We start from the raw sequence: 11,767 nt of genomic DNA, 5'->3' as shown, positions 1-11,767 counted from the left end.
AGAGAGGGGGGGAAGAGAGAGGGGGGGAAGAGAGAGGGGGGGGAAGAGAGAGGGGGGGGAAGAGAGAGGGGGGGAAGAGAGGGGGGGGGGAAGAGAGAGGGGGGGGGAAGAGAGAGAGGGGGGGAAGAGAGAGAGGGGGGGGAAGAGAGGGGGGGGGGAAGAGAGGGGGGGGGGAAGAGAGAGGGGGGGAAGAGAGAGGGGGGGGAAGAGAGAGGGGGGGGGAAAGAGAGAGAGTGAGTCGGGGAGGGAGAAGGGGGGGGGGGGGTAAAGAGAGAGAATAGATAGCAAGGAGTCCACTTTCCTTCCTTGAAGCGAAAAACTGCGAAAAAAGCCGTGTTGAGATCAGGCTTCACTGCAGCACAGAGCTGTTGTACTTTATTCAAGATTAAGAACAAACAACAAAAAAAAAGAGTGCAACGCGGAGTTCCGCGGCAGGAGGAGAATAATTGAACAGTGTGGACAGTGAGTGGACTCACAATGGGGACCCACACACAACATGGGAACCTTGCACTCGCTCCCTGGTCAGAAACTGGACAAGTCCAGTCGACGGTGGGGGTTTGGGGAGATAATGGAGGCTGCACTATGAGGGCTCTTCAAAGGCAGTGTGTGTGTTTGGAAACCGCTCTGCGCTGTACTCCGGGTCTTCCCTTATCCTCTTCTGGATGTCGGACTGGATCTGAAAGGAGAGGTGGGAAAAGAGGGAAAATCAACACGATGACTTCGAGCCCTGGAGTCCTTCCCTCGCCCAATGCTCGCCACCTCCCCTTCCCAGGATCAGGGCAGCGCAGGGTGTGGCCACTGGGCCCATCAAATTCACACTGGCTCCTTCTAAAAACTGTGAAGTTCCACCCCTGTGCTCTTTTCCCCATGTCAGTGCTATGCGCAGGACTAGATTTGCTGGCAAATGGGACTAGATTAACGTTTCTGGTTGACATGGACGAGTTGGACCGAAGGGTCTGTTTCCGTGCTGTTCAACTCTACGACTGTACCCCGCTCTTGGGTGTGGAACGCAGGGTGAGGAGATGGCGGAGTGGTATTACCGCTAAGACTATAAACCCAGGTAATATTCTTGGGATCCAGATCAAATCCCATCATTGCAGATGGTAGAATTTGAATTAGTGATGGCCATGAAAACTATGCTGATTGTCAGAAAGACCCAACTGGTTCACTGATTTCCTTGAGGGACGGAAATCTCCGTCTTTACCTGTTCTGGCCTACGTATGACTTCACAGACCCAAAGCAATAGGGTTTCAGTTTCCCACTGGGCAACTAGGGACAGGCAGTAAATGCTGGCCTGGCCTGGTCAGTCAAGCCCAAATCCCGTGAATGAATAAACATAAAAATATAAATGCCCTTTGTTTGTTTTTCATGTTTAAGATGAGGAATCAACCAATGCCTCAGTTTTAGAGCTTCCATCCTCATGGTCAAATCCTTCTGTTGCCCCACCTTTCCTGCCCCTCTAACCGCCGTCAGCTCTGCAAGGTGTGAGGTGCGATGACCCACAAGCTGGACAGGGATTGTAAGCCGTACTGTCAAAGGGCAGTAGGAATGAAGAGGGCCTGGTCAGCTGAAGGCACACACCCCCCTCGCCTCGCCAGTCCCACCTGAGTTGACAGAACAATTAAAAATCAGCGAGAGCGTTCCCAATATCTGTGGAGACTGCCCCCTCGAACAGATCTGTCACAGGAACTCAACAGAACGGTCACTGTCTGATGGAGGGAACATTTCCCACCTCCAGCCTTCAACATTCCACTAGTGTTGGCACTTGCTGTTGCTCCTTTAGGCCTTCCAAGCAGGGCTGAAGCGAGGTTTGTCGGCGTCTCCTCATTCTTTGCTCCGAAAGCTGCAGAATTCTCCCTTCTCTCCCCCACCCCCCCCTCCACCCCCACCTGAGTTCTCCGACAATCTCCATTCCCCAGATCTGAGCTAACCCAGTTTCCATCACTCACCCGCTCAGCATCACTTTGGGAAATTTTACCTGTTGCCTGTAGGCATCTTGGGCCTCTGCTTTCTCCAGGTCCCGAGCCAGACTCTCCACGCTGGTGACCGGCTTGACGCCGACCGCTTTGGCAGCTTTACCCACAGCATCCGCCAGAGAGAGCTGTGGCCCTTCGCCCTGCATCGTCTGCAACAGAGAGAGAAGGAACCTCTCACTCAACACAGCGACTGCCAGGAGAGAGCTCACTACCACTCGCACCACTGCTGAAGCGTACCCTGTAACCTTCTGTTTAAACTCGTTGAAGGTCTTTTATACAACATAGAACAGAATAGTGTGTGTTGCAATTCAACAACCTTGGGGTAAGAGGTAGGAAGGATCAGGGTATCACACCAGTGAAGGACTGTGTTGGTCCGATCCATATCTCCATTTCTGGCCAGCACCATGGTGTGTCAAGGGAGGGGTGACAGAAAAACATAGACAGCAGCTACCAGGACTACAGGATTTAACCAGGTCGATCAAGAAAACCTATTTCCTCTGATGCAAAATTGGAGCTAGGTCATTCGAGGTAGTGCCAGGAAGCACTTACGCAAATTATGGCGGAAATTTTAAATTCTCTCACTTAAAATAGTCGGCCTCTGCCTGCGCCTGTCGGGTAACAGTATGAATGACCACAGAACCGAGGCGGATAGATGGAGTTACATGAAAAACATCAGCTCTGACCTCATTGAATGGAAGGACACCTAAAGTGTTAGCTTTCCTGCCAACCTGACTGACTTACTGCATAGTCCAGGCAGCAGGCATAAAGCTTTTCCTCAGGAATACTGGCAAACTGTTCCAGGGCAACTGGAGAATTGGTTTTTAATGAAACGTACAGACTGCAGAGGCATTGGCCAAGATAATTCTTGAAGTGCGTTGTTGCACCATCAGTAAATTGACGTGACAGTGAATACAACAGGAAAACTGGCTCACATATACATTTCCAACCCAAATGTTTACTTAACCAGATCCAATAGTAAACACTGATGTAGAAGTGACAGGATATTTGCGTGTCCCCAAGGCTTTTAATGTCATCGTACAACAGCGGGCCAATTTTTAAAATATAGTTTCAGGAGAAGAACCAAAAAGGCCATTATTTTGTTGTCTGTCCCTAACTGCATGGACTTTCTGGGTCATTTCAGACGATGGTCAAGCTTACTGCTGTGGGCCTGTAGTCACGTGTAAGCCTAATCAGGTAAGGGCGTCAGATTTTCCTTCCTAGAGGACGTTTGACAATCAGATGGTTTTTTTTTCTAAAATGACAATTGAAGCCAGCTCCATAGTCACCATCCCCGAGAGCGGCTTTCTATCCCAGATTTCATTAAACAAATTTAAACGTCAGCAAATGATTGGTCACTGGCTGCAGCACATCGAGCACTGCATCCCGAAAAACGGGATGCCACAGAACCAAGTAAAACCTTGACTGGTTTTGACCTGCTTTAAAGCAACATACAGCACACGGTGAGGCCACTCTGCTCTCTCTTTGTCAAAGAGTTACACAATCTTAATCCTCTGCCAATGGTGACAGACCCTGCAAACTGTCCTTTCCAAGTAATGCATACAATCCCTCTGCAAACTAGCTGCTGCTTCCACCACCCTTGCCCGGGAAGTGCATTGCAGATCCTGACTTGCTGGCTATCACACTCTCTCTCCTGCTGCTTTCTGAGCCAATTCTTCTACATTTGTTTTCTTTTGTGGTCACTGAATGGTAATCATTTTCTCCTCATTGACTCTGTCGGAACACTACTCACTCATGCCTTAACCTGCCCTCCGAGGGCAATCTCAGCTTCTCCACACAGCTCCCATCCCTTGTATCCTTTTGACAAATCTGCTTGGCGTCCCGTTCAAAACCTTGATGATTTTCTTTTCTGAAGCGCAAGTCGAGGGTGAGGTAAGATCCCAGATGAGTACAGCCCACTGGTTTGAGATCTCTCTTAAATCCAGGGAACCGTGTTCGTATTTGGATAGAATCAACTTGAGCCAACTGATTTTCATTGTTCTCCTGGTACACTTACTGAATGCTTTGCGCACTGGTTAAAGTGACATACACACGGATAAGATCAAAGGGAAGCTGCATTACCTTACGCCGTTTAGCTGGCATGCCGCTGAGGTAGGCATCACTGAGAGGAGGCTGCGGCTTCATCTTCCTCTGGCTCTGGATGTCCTGTCGGATTACGGGCACCCACTCCTGAGACGGAAACCAACAGGTCACAGACTGGCACTCTGAACCCACTGCCCTGTTCCAAAGGGGCAGTGTGTCTGACCTAGTGCCCTCACCCAGTGCCAAATGTTTGGGGGGGGGGGGGGGGGGGGGGGGGGGCGGGGGGGCGGGGAGAGAGAGAGACAAAGGCTGGACCACTGCGCCAAATGCCAAAGGGGGAAAGAATATCTGACCCAATGCCCCACACAGAGGCAAAGGGAAGACATCAGAGCCTGACCAACTGCCCTGCCCAGTTTCAGAGGGGGAAAGACAAAGTCTGACCCACTGCCCCAACCAGTGCCAAAGGTGGGGGAACGACAGAATCTGACCCATTGTCCTGCCCAGTCCCAGAGGGGTAGTGTCTGACCCACTGCCCTGCTCAGAACCCGAGGGGCGGAGTGGCTGACCCACCCAGTGCCACAGGGCGAATGAGCAGTAGACGATCTACTGTTCTGCCCAGTCCCAAGGGCAGTATCGGACCCACTGGCTCTACCCTGTCCCGGGGCAGGACAGTGTCTGACTTTGGGCACTGGGGGCAATTTGCACCCACTGAACTGCACAACCTGCAAGTTAACGCCCTCCCATGGGTGACAAACAAAACGCAAATCTTTTGTTTTCCAGGCCAGAGCTCTTCCTACAGAAAGCCATGGGATAATTTCACGCAGGGCTTAAAAATTACGAAGGGATTGGTGAGGGAGCCGTGAAGGAAAGGTTTCCACAGGTGGGTGGGGGAGAGCGAAACCAGGGGTCACAAACAGAAAACAGTCGTCAGCAAAATCCAATAGTGAATTCAGGGGAGAGTTTACTCCTCGGAGCTCGGTGAGAACGTGGAACGGGGTGGTTAAAGTTGAGCAGCGTAACCGTGCCGAAGGGATGGCCAGGTAAATACAGGAGAGCTGAGAAGGGGACGGTGACTGAGGGGAGCAACAGAAGCCTCTGTGCAGACCAGTGCAGACAGGTGACCCGCTCCTGCGCTGCACACGCGGCAAAACTTACCGGCGGCACAGCGGCCACCCAGGGCTCTGCCTCGGAGCCTTCCCTCTGCGCAGCGTCCGCTCCCATCGATACGGCAGGCTCTGTTGACATCACCTCCTCCGCGGTGGTGGCGGGAGCGGGAGACGCGGTCGAGTCCTTCCTCTGTCGGCCGAAACAGGGGAGACAAAAAAAAACCCACCCTAAATCATTGGGGTTAGAGAGTTCGGGGGTGGGGTGGGGTGGGGAAGGAACAGGAGGTCACGAGGGAAAAGCAACCAGCGCCTACATCAACTCTCAATTAACAGGAAATTAAAAAAAAGAGGGCGCAGACGGATCAGCAAACAAGAGGGAAGAAAATGACAGGCCCTGTTTGAGATGACAGCCCCTGGGGCAGGAATTTTGATTTCGTTGGTGAGGAAAGCGGGCCGCGATCCCAGAAGAGCTTTGGGACGAGGAAATCGAAATTCCGATTCAATACGAAAGAGGGCGGGTGCAAAAGCCAACCAGTGGCCAGGGTCTCAACACAACGGGGCTTCACAACCATACAAGGAAGCCACTTGGCCCATCAAGTCCAGGTCGGCCCCCCCCCCCAACCCCCACCCCGCACAGCAATCCAGTCCGACCCACTCTCTCCACGTGGTCCCTGCAGCCATAGAGATGTAAAGCACAGGTACAGACCTTTCGGTCCAACTCGCCCATGCCGACCAGATACCCTAAACCGATCTAGGCCCATTTGCCAGCATATGGCCCACATCCCTCTGGACCCTTCCTATTCATATACCCATCCAGATGCCTTTTAAATGCTGTAATTGTACTAGCCGCCACCACTTCCTCTGGCAGCTCATTCCATACACACACCACACTCTGTGTGAGAAAGTTGCCCCTTAGATTCCTTTTAAACCTTTCCGCCTCTCACTTTAAACTCTCTCGCTTTTGACTCCCCCACCCCTGGTGAAAAGAGCATACCTATTCACCTTATCCATGCCCCTCATAGATGTTTAAACATCTATAAAGCTCACCCCTCAGCCCTGTTTGTCCCAGCCTATTCAGACTCTCCCTACAGCTCAAATCCTCCAACCCTGGTAACATCCTTGTGAATCTTTTACAAACCCTTTCAACTTTCACAACATCTTTCCTACAGCAGAGAGACCAGAACTGAACGCAGTATTTGAAAAGTGCCCTGCACGTTTATTTCCATCGAAGCCAAATTTCCCTTCAAAATCACTGATGGTTTCTCGCGTCCTCCCCCTCCGCTAACCTTAGCTGCAAGTTGCCCCGACTGCACTGGAGAAGGTGTCGTTGCCATTGTAGGATTTTGACCATCCCCAGACTGTCGCTGCAGAGTGCTTGGTCAAAGCCACAAGGTATTCTGATTACAGCTTGCTAATCCTGTGTATTCTCAGCTATACTCTCATCTCCCCATCCAAAAGTGTCTTAAAGCAGGAGGAGCTGTGTGTGGGGCCCTGTCATTATCTGCCTGGGCTTGCCTTCTGACATGAGTTGGCTCTATCAGATAACCTCTGCCAACTACTCCGGACCTTGAATCTTTTAAAAAAAAATCTATTTTTCTAATGAACCTATTCAGACATGTAATTACACACTTACACGGTGGGACTTGAACATGAGCGGTTTGGTACAGGGGAAGGGACATTACCACCGTGCCTCAAGAGGATGCCAAGGACTTTGAAAGATAACAGTGGGAAGTCCCCACCAATTACCTCGTCAGAGTAACACATTGCTGTGCAGTATTCACCAAGAGTGGTCAGGTTGGAAGACTGGCCTTTAAGAATTGCGTGCAAAGTGAACATTGCTGATCAGCCCATTGCTTTTAAAACACTGGGGGGTCTCTCATGTTACCTGTGGTGCTTCCTGCACAGCCTCTTCAGACTCTGTTGGATGTTCCTCCACACGGTCCTCAGACACGTTCTGCATTAAAGGGGGCACTGTTAGAGTTGCACATAGAATAACAGAATCCCTACAGTGTGGAAACAAGCCCTTCGGCCCAACAAGTCCACACCAACTCTCTTAAGAGTAACCCACCCTGACCCATTCCCCTACATTTACCTAACTTACACATACCTGGACACTGTGGAGCTATTTAGCATGGCTAATACACCTGAGCAGCACATCTTTGGACTGTGGGAGGAAACCAGAGCTCCCAGAGGAAACCCACACAGACACGAGGAGAATGTGCAAACTCCACACAGACAGTCGGTTGGAATCAAACCCAGGTCCCTGGCGCTGTGAGGCAGCAGTGCTAACCACTGAACCACTGTGTCACCCCATCAAGAACTTGCATTTTAAAATAAATTTATCGGTGGGATGTGGGCCCCCCTAGGCTGGGCCAGCATTTACTGTCCATCCTCACTTGCCCTTGACAATGTGGTGGTGAGCTGCCATGCTGTTTATTTGTTGTAGGTTGACGCAGTCAGGGAGGGGGATTGCAGGATCTTGGCCCAGTGACACGGAAGGAGCAGTGACACATTTCCAAGTCAGAATAATGAGTGATTTGATGGTGTTCCCATTTACTTGCTACCCTGGTCCTTGTAGTTGACAGCAAACATGGGGTTTAGAAGGTGCTGTCTTGTTACAGTGTATCTTGTAGATGGTACTCACTGCTACTCCTCTGCATCACTGTGGAGGGGCAGAATGTTAGTGGCAATCAAGCGAGCTGCTTTGTCCTGGATGGTATTAAGCATCTCGAATGTTGTTGGAACTGAACTCATTCAGGAACAAGTGCGGACTGCAGATACAGGAGATCAGAGTAGAGAGTGTGGTGCTAGGAAAGCTAGGAGTGAGGCTTGTGGGCTGGGGCTGAGAAATAGGTGAGAGGTTGGTGGGGGGGGGTGATGTGGAGGGGTAGCTGGGAAAGTAATAGGTGGATAAAGATGCGTAGAAATACAGAGGCCCGCTGCAAGTCTGGGAAAGTGTGGCTCTGAGCTGGGGCAGGACTGACTGCAGGTCGAGTAGCTAGCGGCGCATGGCTTCACGATGAAGGGCTTTTGCCCGAAACATCGATTCTCCTGCTCCTCAGATGCTGCCTGGCCTGCTGTGCTGTTCCAACAACACACTCTCGATTCTGAACTCATCTAGGCAAGCGGGGACTATTCCGTCACACTCCTGACTTGTGCCTTGTTGATGTTAGACAGGCTTCAGAGAGTAGCTCTCTCAGGATTCCCAGCCTTCGGCCCATTGTTATCGGCACAGCATTTATAATAGCTAGTCCAGTTGTTACTGCTCAATAGTAAACTCCCACAGAATGTGGCTAGTGGAGGGATTCAGCGATGATAAAAATCACTAAGGAACCATGTTTACATTCTCTGACCAGGAGAAGGTCAGTGCCTGGCACTAGTGGGTACAAATGTTACTTGCCAGTACCTGTGCAATCATCTGCTAACAGAGGAGTGAGCAATCAAACTGTCACACATGGCCACGTGAGGATTCAGCCCAAGGAGTCTAATAATGGACTTGACTAGCTCTGCATCACGAATACCAGCCAAAGGAAGGAAAGAAGGAACTAGTGCAGGAAGGATTAACTTGTAAGCTACCTCCAGCTCAGATCTATAAAAGTCCCATGGCAGTACTTGGGAAGAAGAGAGTGTTGCTGATTTTTTTTCATACAAGTGGGAGATTTCTGTAGTGTCCTCAGAATTTTTATCTTCAGCCAGCACCGAAACAAATAACCTGCTTTTCCCAGCATGGAGGAGGTCTGAACTCTCCATTTCCAGGATTTTCTGTTTTTGTTTCAGATCGACGGTCTCCCTCACCAGGACCTCTCCCCTTCTGATTCGTTCCATTCATTTACATTCATACCTCAAAGCAGCTTTTCTGGTCTTTATCGCAGTGTTGGCTGGGGGACCTCAGAGAGTGGTGGGTGTATGGAATGCTCTGCCCCAGAAGGCTGTGGAGGCCAAGTCTCTGGATACTTCCAAGAAAGAGTTGGATAGAGCTCTTAAGGATAGTGGAATCAAGGGTTATGGGGATAAGGCAGGAACAGGATACTGATTGAGGATGATCAACCATGATCATAATGAATGGCGGTGCTGGCTCGAAGGGCAGAATGGCCGACTCCTGCACCTATTGTCTATTGCTGCATTTTCCAGTACAGAACAGCCACTACGTGCTAAACACAATCCACCGACTATAAACGAGATTGGGGATGCTACATCCATGAAAGTTCATGCAGCAATGCCTCAGAGGCAACACTCCGAACATATACACACACACACTACACACATACCCCCGCTCTCTCGGGTACCTAACTCCGGGATGCAGCAATGTTTTACCTCTTTACCTGACTTGCTAGTGGGTTACCTGCTGTGTTTCTGGCTCTTGGGCCAAAGGTTGCCTCCTCCTGACGTACTGCAGAATCTGCTCCTCTGTCACTGGCATGTGCTCCATGATCACTTGTAGCCTCATTGCCATCATTGTGGTCAGCCAGTTCACCAGCGAGGGGTTAACATCCACTGACATACGCCGCTGAGAAAAGCAGAACAGGAAGGAAAGGCAATTAGAATGCAGTGCTCCCAGCCTAAACCCACTTTGGAACATCAGAGCGTGCGGGTTAACAAACAAATTCTAATTGGTCAACACCATTGATCTGATGCGCTGCTGCAAGGTTGGGGGTTTGGGGGGGCGTTCAGGTAAAACAAACCAAATCAAAGAACTGGGGGAAAAGGAAGCGAAAGAGAAAGGAGAGAAGTAGAAAGGAAGGGGCACGAAGCATGGTTAGCTACATTTACATAATAGTGGTGGGCACTTGGAACGCGTTGCCAGCAGAGGTGGTAGAGACAGGCACGGTGATTCGTTTAAGATGCGCTTGGACAGATGCATGCGTAGGTGGGGAGCAGAGGGATACAAATGCTTAGGAATTGACCGACAGGTGTAGACAGTACATTTGGATCAGCTCAAGCTTGGAGTGCCGAAGGGCCTGTTCCTGGGCTGTAAACCTTCTTTGTTCTTTAGCTTAAGTGCAGCAGTCGTTTCAGGCTGTGATACCAGAGTGCGGTCAGACTATCAGGAACTCAGATTTGTTTTGGAATCTTTAATGGGATTGCAAGAGCAAAATTGGTTGTTCATCCCTAACCGTCCCTTGGACTCAGTGGCATGCTAGGACGACTTTTTGGCGTACAGTTAACCACAATGCTGAGGGGGCCTGGGGGCATCTCGTTCAGTCCAGGTAACGGGGGTAAGATTCAACTCTCTGAAGGACATCAATAAACCAAGAGAGATTTTCAACAACCATCAGAAATTGCTTCGTGGTCACTGTTAGCGTTATACGTCCAGATTATTAATAAAGGCTAAATTAATTAATTAATTATTGATTTTAAATCCCACCAGACACTGTGGTGGATTTGAATCTATGTTGTCCGAACATGTGCTCAGGCCTCAGGATGACTACACCAGTCACTTCACTACCACTCCACTGTCTACATTGGGATGAGGAACAAGTGGAATTAAGTTCAGATGTATATTTCAGATTTATCAGCTGCTACGGTGGAATTTGACCTCATAATCCAGAGGCATTAGCTTGGACCTCCCCAGCGATGTTGCCCTTATGCCACCATCACTACCTGCTGCCATTTACAGAGATTTTGTTCCGCCCCCGAACGCAAAGGTTCACTTACGATCCGATCATTGATGACTGTAGTCAACGCACTCTGCTCTCCTCGTAGACTGTAGAGGTTCAGCGCTAAGCACTCAAACAGAGCCTGATTACACAGCTCCAGAAGTCGGTGACCAAAACTAGCGTCTGTGGGGAGAGAGAGAGACATCAGAGAGGACACAAAGCCAGGTCAGGTGTGACAAAGAGGGCAAGAGCAGACAAACGAAGGAGTGACTGAACGAGCAAAGAGTTTCTCTCCTGCTCCCTGACAGCTCAGTGGGTCAAATCCAACGGCATTGGCTGATCTCAACCAACTGGCCTCAGAAACCCCTGCAGTTTGCAGGCGTGAGGAAAACTTTACGGGATTTCTGCCCCCATTAGTCATCCCTGGACTTCCAAGGAACCGGCGGGTGCATCACCCTGGGGAGGATGAGATGAGGTTTGTGAATCAGGTGAAATAATCGCGCAGACCCCAACCCACACTCGACCGACAATCCCGGAGTGACTCAAGCTCCTGTGTGAACTGAAGACCAGCAGAAAGCTAGTGTAGTGGGGAGGAACAAACAAGAGATGGAATAGAGAGGGGTCAGCAAAAGAGAACAAATAAACAAGGACAGCAGCAAGACAAGCACACAGTACCCGTGCACTGGAGAATGTGTGTAGCAATCCGATTGAACTGCTCCCTCAAGAATTCCAAATTTGTACTGGTGATGTCTACGTCATCTCGCACAACCACAGACGCCTTGAGAGAAAACAAACAACATTAGCAAGCAGCACCGCTTTATATCAGGCAATTTATTACCATCAAAATCAGCTCTCTATCAGGCCCCAGGAAATCTATAGAACATAAAAGATTACAGTGCAGTACAGGTCCTTCGGCCCTCGATGTTGCGCCAACCTGTGGAACCAATCTGAAACCTATCTATCCTACACTATTCCATTCTTAGAACATAAAAGATTACAGTGCAGTACAGGTCCTTCGGCCCTCGATGTTGCGCCAACCTGTGGAACC

The 11,767-nt window shown here is 50.1% G+C and overlaps 1 protein-coding gene across 1 annotated transcript in view; it reads right to left on the bottom strand.

Annotated features, from left to right (window-relative positions):
* Nucleotides 1-336: 336 nt before the first annotated feature.
* The window catches only part of bag6l (BCL2 associated athanogene 6, like), a 91,253-nt gene continuing 79,822 nt past the window's right edge, over nt 337-11,767 (bottom strand). Inside the window, 8 exon segments of the mRNA XM_072550148.1 lie at nt 337-676; nt 1,979-2,125; nt 4,056-4,163; nt 5,172-5,312; nt 7,008-7,076; nt 9,465-9,629; nt 10,778-10,902; nt 11,395-11,497. Coding sequence (XP_072406249.1) covers nt 581-676; nt 1,979-2,125; nt 4,056-4,163; nt 5,172-5,312; nt 7,008-7,076; nt 9,465-9,629; nt 10,778-10,902; nt 11,395-11,497 — 954 coding nt within the window. The 3' untranslated portion in view covers nt 337-580.

Source organism: Chiloscyllium punctatum, chromosome 30 (genome assembly GCF_047496795.1).
Source record: "Chiloscyllium punctatum isolate Juve2018m chromosome 30, sChiPun1.3, whole genome shotgun sequence".
Taxonomy (NCBI): Eukaryota; Metazoa; Chordata; class Chondrichthyes; order Orectolobiformes; family Hemiscylliidae; genus Chiloscyllium; species Chiloscyllium punctatum.
Note: the sequence above shows the minus strand (reverse complement) of the source record. Positions and strands in the feature narration are given on the sequence as shown.